Genomic DNA, 10,025 nt, shown 5'->3' on the forward strand with positions numbered 1-10,025 from the left:
ACAAAGCAATCAAATGAATGAAACTCGAAGAAAATATGATTGTCTAGGGCGAATTTAGCTATACTTATGAGGTTTTTGGTGATAGTTGAGACATGAAGTAGATTTAGTAGCCTAAAGTATTGAGAGTTAGAGTCAGTAAGTAGGAGTGTTTTGCCAATTCTATTTATGTTCATACCTTGGCCATTACCTGTAAACACCTGTTTTGTGCCTTCATACTCTGAGCCTAAAATAAGATTGTTTGCATCAAAAGTAAGGTGATGTGACGCACCTGTATCAAGATACCATGCCTTATCCTAAGAGGAGTACACGGTGGAGCTACTGTTAGTAGTGCATTTGCTTACTGAGTCTGATGGAAAGAGGTTGAAGGAGGAGGAGGCGGATTTGTTGCCGTTACATGAGGATTATAAAAATTTTGGTTAAATCAATGGTAGCACTCCTACACGGTGTGTCCAATTCAACTGCAAAGCTTGTTAGTGCCAGTACACTAAAGCATCAGAATTGCTTAACAGACAAACAAGAAAATCAAGATTGATTTGGGGGGAGGGTGTTAGTGACAGTACACTAAAGCATTAGAATTGCTTAACAAACAAACAAGAAAATCGAGATTGATTAATAATTAAATCAAGATTGATTGGTAATTGATGATTAGACTTTTGTGTGGTTTAGAATTCTCAAATGAAATCTCATTGCAATATAGTTTCTAAACCAACAATAGTCTTTTCATACAAAAATTGTGGTTGTCACAAGTAACGAACCCCTAAAATCTATAAACCGAAGTATTAAACCTCGGGTCGTTCTCCCTAGGAATTGCAATAAAGTGTTATTATTATTGGTTATGAGTTATATTTTTTGATGAGAAACATGAAAAGTAAATGGCAAGGAAATTCAAATAACAAAAGGCCTTGGCAAGGGTTGGTGGTCAAGAATCTCTATCCTAATCACTAACCACAACATGAGAATTGGCAAGGATCAACCCCATTGAGTCATCCTCTAACTAATAAAGGAAAGTCAAATGAGCTATGTCAATCCAAGTCCATAAGTCCTAGTTCTCCACTAAATCAATTAGTGAGATCTAGCGTTAATGGCTCCCAATCGTCAATCACTTGGACATTAGTAACTCAAGAGTTCCTAAGTTACCTTCCCAAGCCAAGAGCACTACAATCTACTCTAAAATCCAACCAAGCATTTTATCAAACACTTGGAAGGTATAAAAGGAAAGCATAGTAAAAAGTGCAAGGAAAGTAAATCTACACTACTCAATTGCAAGAAATTAAACAACAACAAATCAAATGAACAATAAAGGAACATGAAAACATAAATTGCATTGAAATAAAAATAGAAGAAACAAAAGTGCATGAACATAAAGTAGAGAATCACAAGAATGAAATACAAAATTAGAGAGAGGAGAAGAAGAGGAACTAGAAATTGTAAAGAAAAAGTAAATCAAAGCATGAATTAAACATAGATCTAAGAAATTCTAATCTAGATCTAACCTACTCCTAATCCTAGAGAGAAGTGAGAGCTTCTCTCTCTAAAACTAACTTTCTCTCTAAAAATTAAACTAAACTAAACTAATGTGTGAAAGTATCTAAATTGTGTTGATTCTCCTTCAATCCTTGGCTTAAATAGCATCAGAAATGAGCTGGATTGGGCCCACAAGGCTTTAGAATTCGCTGGCCACGTATTGCTTTAAGTGGATCATATGGTAGCAACGATGCGTGCACATACAGTGCGCGTACGCATCACCATACATGTAGCAACTATAACAAATATTATATCGTTTCGAATCCCCGGATGTTAGCTTTCCAACGCAACTGGAACCGCATCATTTGGACCTCTGTAGCTCAAGTTATGGTCGTTTAAGTGCGAAGAGGTCGGCTTGACAGCTTTTGCGATTCCTTCATTTCTTCATGAGTTCTCCATTTTTACATGCTTTTTTTTCATTCCCTTGACCCAATATTTGCCTCCTAAATCTGAAATCACTTAACAAACATATCAAGGCATCTAATGGAATCAAAGGTAAGTTGAGATTAAACAATTAAGGACTTAAAAAGCATAGTTTCACTCTTAAGCACAATTAAAGGAGAAGTTATAAAATCATGCTATTTCATTAGATAAATGTGAAAAAAGATGATAAAACCCTCTAAATTCAACACAAGATAAACCCTACAAATGGGGTTTATCAGTAATTTGTTGTGGTTAGTTTCAGCTGGTGTGACTTTGGTACTAGCAATATATATTTATGTAAGTGAGCTAAGTATATATATAATAATAGGCAGAACACTTTACTTTTGTACTGTACACTTTACTCTTTCAAAAATCTGTTGTTCACTTCAATACTAGTTCTCTGCATTTTCAGTTTTTCTTATTTCCTTTTCTTGCTGTTGGTTCTTTCTTGTTCTATATTTTCTTAGTGTTAATATCAGAATCTTTACAGAGCTGACATTATGGTCTGTTATTTCCGTAGAAGCTACATCTGCCACCACGGATGCCTCTGCCTCAAATCGACCATGAAACCCTTGACCTCTGGCTTTCCCCTACAAATTCGAGTAAGAGCCTGGTTGATAAGTCTATTGCAGCGTGTAACCACCATTGTTCTGAGCGTGAGCTTGTGCTTCAGCTCCTTGTGCCAGATTCATGTGTGCAGTTTGAATTATTGTTTTCTTAAAGCATTCAATCAGTTCCTCTTGACTCATCAGTAGTGCTTCAACTTCGCTTTCGGTAACCGTATCAGACTTGGAATTAATCATGGTGATGAAGGCACTTTACTCCTCATTCAAGTCTTGTGTCACGACTTCAATAAACTCATAACTGGTATGAGGCGCACCTAGGGCAGAGAGTGTATTTGTCACCGTCTTAATCTTTGCCATATACTCCACTACTGAATCTTGCAGCTTGATGGATTTAATTTGTGCTTTTGGTTGTTTTATCTTTGATTTCAGTTGTTTTGCAAAGTAATTTTCAAGTTGATACCAAATCTCATGAGCAAACTCACAATTGGCCACTTGACTTGCAAATCCTGGATCTATGGATGCAAAGAACCATGAGACGAGAAATTAATCTTCCTGTTCCCAATCACTGAACGCTTTCAACTCGATCTCTTCATCCCGATCTTCTTCTGTGTTGAATCTCTTTGAAATTTTCTTCAGATTGAGGTGGTCTTTGAGTCGATTCGATTTGATAAACGCTAGCGCCTGACATCTTCAAGGCACAAAATTATTCTCATCAAGCTTAAATGAAATGATGTTGATTGTTGCTTTTGTGCTCGTAACGGTGGAAGTGTGTGTGTTGTTTTTGTCAAGCATGGATTAGAACTGGAACTCTGATACCATGAAAGGTATCGGAGACTATGAAGGTGAGGGAAAGTGAGATCAGAAGCAGAGCAAGAAGAGAGAGAGAGAGAGAGAGAGAGAGAGAGAGAGAGAGAGAGAGAACTCTTAGAGAAAATGTGAACAGAAATGAGAATATTATTCATGATAATAATTGTGCTTAATTCTTACCATGAAGTAATGCTTCTTATATAGCATCATATGGATTAGCTCTTTAACTAACTTGTAACTGAATGTAAGCTTAGCTTATCAATACTGATGAGCTAATTGTAACAAACTTAGCTCTCCTGGCCTCCAACTAACTAACCAGTAACTATATCAGATTTAGTTTCTTTTCTATCTTCTTCTATTACACCTAACATGTTGGTATCTAATTCCACAATTTAATTATATGAACACCTAGGTTAGATAATTAAAAATGATATTACTGACCTACATTCAGTTTCAGAAAGCTTTGTTATTAGTTTTTTTTTTAAACAAAAAGCTCAATACAGTATAGTGGAGTAGTCAAACAGAAACAAAAAGCAAAATTAAAAAGCACAGCAACAATGTGGAGTAGTGAAAACAGATAAACAAACAACCAACTTAAGCCTAACACAACCACATAAAGAAAAATCCTCTATCATCTTCGGCATAGCCATCAATAACTAAAGGGGTCCACACCTCTCCACTCATTGTGACTCAACACAGTCATGTGAGTGATTTTTTCAACACCTTTGCTTTTATTCTGAAATATCCTTTTATTCCTTTCCAGTCAGATGTTCCAAATGATCGCACAGAAGCACCTCAAACGTTGCTCTCTATCCTCCCTCCTCCTCGGCCTCTCTGTCCAACACAGAAAATGTTCTCTCATTGAACCTGAAATAGACCACTGTTGGCAAATAATCGATAACCAAGCGCTCCACACCTGTCAAGCAAATTCACAACATAGAAACAAGCGGTGCACATGTTCCTCATATTTATTACATAGAACACACACGTTATCTTTCTGGTTAATGATCCCGAACCGGCTTAACCGTTCTTTTGTATTCACCCTACCTATCAGGACAAACCAAGCAAATAACTCTACTCTAAGTGGAACTAATCCTTTCTATATGGTCTTTGTAAAGCTGTAGCTTGTCATCTCCTCCGGGAGCAACGCCTCCTGCAAAACCTGAACACATGAGTTAGTTGAATAAACTCCTTGCCTATCATATTTCCATACTACCATATCTTCTCTGTTAATTACTAGTTTCACATGTCTCAAAGCCTCATGTAATTGTCCCAGTAGTTCCAACTTCCATTGAAAGAGTTCTCTCCTCCATTGGAAGTTCCAAATCCAGTCTAACCCATCCCAAAATCCACAATCTCCTATAACAGATCCACATTGGTTTGAAATAGAGAAAAGTTTGGAAAACTGCTCTTTTAAAGGCCCACAAAGCAACCATCTATCCTCCCAAAAACGCGTATGCCGCCTATCACCAGTCTCCATAGACAAGCCTGTAATCATCTTATCCCTTATATGGTCATTTGTTATTTGTAGCTGGCAAATATCTTTCCACGGTCCTCCTCTAGTAGGTAGCACTTGAGTTGACAGCAGCTCATTAGGATTCAGATTATAGCAGGAACAAACCACCTTCTTCCACAACGGGCAATCCTCCTTAGCAAACCGCCACCACCACTTAAACAATATTGCTGTGTTACGAACCATAGCATCCCTAACTCCCAACCCGCCTAGTTTTTTAGGGACCTGCACCACTTCCCATCTTACTAATGCCATTCCATTACTACCATCATCCTTACTCCAGAAGAACTTTCTTTGTTATTAGTTGTTATGTACATTGTTGTTAGGTGATTATTATAAAGTGAAAATTTACATATCATGTGATGAAGTTAGTAATTGAGAATCGTTAAATAACTTAATATATTTGATTAAATTATTATCTAATAATTTTTAACTATTAACTTAATATATAAAAGTAGATACATAAGTTTACCCATATTATTTTTAAGACATGTTTCTCTTCCTACTAATGGCATGTCAGCAACGTCGCTTACTTGGCAAAATTTTAGAATCAACCACTCAATTTTTGCCAAATCACCTATTATTTCCAAATCAGTAAAAAAAAAACTATACAAAAAAAACTCATTAAATGTAATAAACTATACAATAAGTTTATAATTCCCAATAATTAATTTCTATAAATAACTCATTAAATATAATAAACATCTATATTACAAATGTCATAATAATATTATTAATCATAATAAATTTTACGTTACAAATATTCAAATTTCATACTATTTGACCTACTTATATAAGTCTCTTATCACTATTTCTTCAAATAATACAACTACATTTGTGACACATGTAATCAAAGTATCATAGTGTTTCCTATGAAGTTCGTTACTTTGAAGTAAGATTTCACAAGAAACATTTGGACATGGTTTTGGGTTCTTACTTTCCTTACATTCTTCAAAAGGCTAAGGACATTGAAGAAGAGAAGAAGACGGTGAAGCTTCACACCATTGATTATAATGGAACAGATTATTGGAACTCTATTGTTCTTAATCACCCTTCAACTTTTGATTCTATAGCAATGGAGCCAGAGATAAAAGGTATGATACAACTCTCTTTAATACCTTAAATTAGTCTCTCAAATTTTTTTGTCCTACATTTTAATATCTAACAAATTTTAGTTACCAAATTAGTCCATAAATTTTTATCTCAAGAATGAGACTGATTTGTTTAACAAAATAAAATGTTACTTTAAATATTGTTATAAAAATATGACTAATCTAATTCGAGATACGATGTAGTAATGAGTTTGTGTTGTATTATTAAGAATGTTGTTGGAAGATTTGAACTTGTTTTTGAGGAGGAAAGAATATTATAAGAGAGTTGGGAAGGCTTGGAAAAGAGGGTACTTTTTGTACGGACCACCAGGTACCGGGAAATCAAGCTTGATAGCTGCCACGGCTAACTATCTAAGGTTTGATATATATGACTTGGATTTGAAAGAAGTGCAATTCAATTCAGATCTTAGGAGGTTGTTGATTGGAACAGGAAGCAAGTCAATTTTGGCCATTGAAGACATTGATTGCTCTGTTCAATTGCACAATAGGAAAGATGCTGATGGAACCGATGATGATGATAAGGTAAACTTTTTTTTTATTCAAATATAACATTTAATTTGAATCCCACTTTGTTTAAAATACCTCACTTTTGGCACCTTATGTATTATTAAAATGTCACTCATTAGGTGAAAATTGGCGTGCTGTTGTTTTCATATGAAGTTGATAGTCGAAAATTTTTAGATAACAATTTAATCAAATCTGTCAAATCATGCATCTAATTAGTTTTCGACTATCAACTTCAGATGATTGGGGAAGAAGAGAGAGAGAGAATAGTTTCTGTATATTGATTTAGAAAGAAAAATTGAGTTTTAACATATGTTATAAAATTTTGTATCAAAGTGCTTGCTTCTGACTTTAACTTCATGAAATAAACCCAAACAAATCTTGTTTTATCATCCACAATTGTTAAAAAATATTTAAAACCTTGTAAAGAAACTGATGCTATAAGACTCCAAATATCCATATGCAAAAGATCAAAACTATTCTGGCTTCTTGATTCACTAAGAGAAAATGGCAAACGCTTTTGCTTTGCAAAATGACAATAGTCACAAGGTGTATCATATGCAATTTTATTGCACTGTATAGAAGAATAAATTTGTTCTATTATTTCTAATTTTCTTTGTGGTACATGGCCTAGCCTATAATGCCACAAATCATTATTTAAAAAATTTGAAAAATATTGATTTTGTGTAATTGTATCTGTAATCCTAGTATTCAAACTAAGTGTTATACTTTTGCTGCAATTTCCTGAATTTGCTGTATGCAATGGATATTTTAAATGCTTCATATCTGCTGTCTCTAATGTTGAAATGCCTAATTGAGATGGTGAATGCATCATGTACAATCCTCTTTTTGCTCTAGCTGTGCTAATCATCTTCAAGAAATTCTGGCTCTGTATCTCACAGTATTGGTCAGTAAAAATATATTGACAATGCAAGCTTTTTATAAATTTGGATATGAAAATTAAATTAAAGTTAAAACTTGGTATATACAGCACATCATTGAGATAAAATGTGTTTGAAAATACCACAGTTCCACTTATTCGTGCTATTGTTTGTGTCCCATTTGGTAACTTGACCAGAATTGGCCTAATATGTCTAAAAGTTGTAAAAAAAATGCATTGAGTGTGACATATGATCAGTGGCACCTGTGTTTAGCACCCAAGAGTTTGATAAAAAAAATTTTTACTGACAATAAATGTGCAATATGGGAGCTCATGCAAAGTGTATAAGTCTCTAAGATTATACTTCTCTTTTCTGCATTGTGTGGCAGATTTCTCTCATATTTACTCCTTGAAAAGGCTGTGTACACTCCTGTTGAAGAAAGGTAAGCAGTGCGTTTCTCAAATTCTGATTAGACAAAGATTGAACATCACTCTTCTTCTCTTGTTTCTATGTATAACCATTATTTCCTTCAATCTTGGTGGCTATGTGATTTGTCACAGCTGCATTGTTCACTTCCCGTGATAATTTTTGCCTTTAGAGGTGGGGTAGGAATCCATGTTTGTGGTAATAAGTATCCACAAGGTGCCCTACCTTGTGACAATATGAACGTCTTAGATGAGCCCCTTCCACCACCTCTTCCAGTTCTCCTTGCTCGTCCCCCTCGTCCTCTTCCTCTAAGGACATAGTTGTTAAAATTGTGCACTGAATTGCCACTGCAGCAAAACTTCTAACCTCTTGATCTAGACCATGAAGCTGCCTCTCTTGTTGAGTAAGTAAAGAGAATACTTCATTGATAGTAGGAATAGGTCTCATAAGCATTATCTGGGATCTCACAGTCCCATATTGCTCATTCAAGCCTCTCAAGAACCTTACCGCATAATTCTCTCTTCTGTAATTTCTCATTGTGTGAAGACCACAATCACACTCTTCATTGCAATCCTTGCATTTAAGAACTGGCTGGAAGCCTTCAATTTCTTCCCAAACTGCCTTCATCTTTGTGTAGTATCCTGTAATGGTTAAATCTCTCTGTTTCATTGTGTGTAATTCTTCTTCTAGCTTAGCAATCTTAAACAAATCTCCATGATAATACCTATGCTTTAAATCAACCCACTGATCTATAGCAATCTCATTCCAAACTACACTCTGTGCAATTTTAGTACTCAATGACAAATTAATCTAGGCTACAACATATGTGTTGTATTTATCCCAAGCTATAAAAGTTAGATCATCCTTATTCGGTTTTTGTATAGTTCCATCAATGAATCTTAGTTTGTTCTTTGATTTCAAAGCTAACTCATAGCTCTAGACCAGGAATTATAGTTCTGAGTGTTCAAGATAACAGTAACAATAGAGATTCCCGGAATCTCACCTGGATGCAAGTAATAAACACTTAACGGATTTGATAAGAAATTAGCACTTGATTTTGCACTTGATAATTGCATATTTGAGAGTTTGCTCAAAATCCGTGCTAAGCTTTAAAGCTCTGCTGGAGAAAACTCTGAATTTGGATCTGAATTGAGGGTGTTTGCCATTGCGATTAAATCACAACTCCAATTTGCATCAACGACACCCTTTCTTCAATCTCGATCTTCCACGCTCACTGCACCATTACGTGTGAATCATGAAACTACAAAATGCATCTCTAAGAAATCGATTTTTATCTTTCTAGTTTTTCTATGTTTCCTATTAGCCACATTCTACCTAAGCATGCAAAACATAAGCATCATGTGATGAAATTTTGTGATTTTAATTATGTATATATGTTTGTTCTAATTAAGGTTACTCTGTCGGGGCTACTAAATTTCATTGATGGATTGTGGTCAAGTTGTGGAGAAGAAAGAATAGTGATATGCACAACAAATCACAAAGAACGTCTTGACCCTGCATTGTTGAGACCTGGTAGAATGGACTTGCACATACACGTCATATTGCTCTTTCACTGCTTTCAAGACACTGGCTTCTAACTACCTAAGAATTCAGAACCATCATCATCCTATGTTTGATGACATACAAGGTTTGTTGGACAAGGTTAATGCAACACCTGCTGAGATTGCAGGAGAGTTGATGAAGAGTGAAAATGTAGACATTGCACTCAAAGGCCTCATCAACTTCCTCCAAAGCAAGCACTATACTTCCAAGTAATTATAGTTATTAAACTCAAACCAGTGATTAATTACCTCAGGAAAGTTAATATGTTATTGATAAAGCAAAACAATGGCCATAGCATGACCTCTTTAGCATGAATTTCCTCTTTTTTTTTTCTATATATAATTTCCTTATTAGACACAAGATTAAGTTTCCTTAATTTGACTTCTCTGAAATAAGATTTGCAAAGTAAAAATGTGATTTATTATCTTTAAATTATTTTTAAAACACTCAAATAAAAGTTTATAATTCAAAAGTATTTATTTTTCTCTATAAATCTATTTATTTTAGAAAAGATAAACCCAATTTTACTTACGAAAATATAAAAATTTATTGGAATTTAAAGTCATAAACACATCTTACTTAATCATTAAATATTGAAAATTTGTGTATCAAAAAAACACTTTGTATTTAACTATGCTGCACATTAAAAAAATTTGTCACTTGTATAGTATATATATATTGATATAAAATATACATATTAAAAATA

At 34.5% G+C, this 10,025-nt stretch overlaps 1 protein-coding gene across 1 annotated transcript; it reads left to right on the top strand.

The window, feature by feature from the left end:
- LOC107637304 (AAA-ATPase At5g17760-like) lies at nt 5,702-9,532 on the top strand. Its single transcript, XM_021122638.1, is given in 4 exon segments — nt 5,702-5,927; nt 6,154-6,467; nt 9,169-9,308; nt 9,310-9,532. Coding segments are annotated over 4 exon segments (852 nt in total). The 5' UTR covers nt 5,702-5,752.

The sequence above is a fragment of the Arachis ipaensis genome, chromosome B04 (assembly GCF_000816755.2).
Source record: "Arachis ipaensis cultivar K30076 chromosome B04, Araip1.1, whole genome shotgun sequence".
Lineage (NCBI taxonomy): Eukaryota > Viridiplantae > Streptophyta > Magnoliopsida > Fabales > Fabaceae > Arachis > Arachis ipaensis.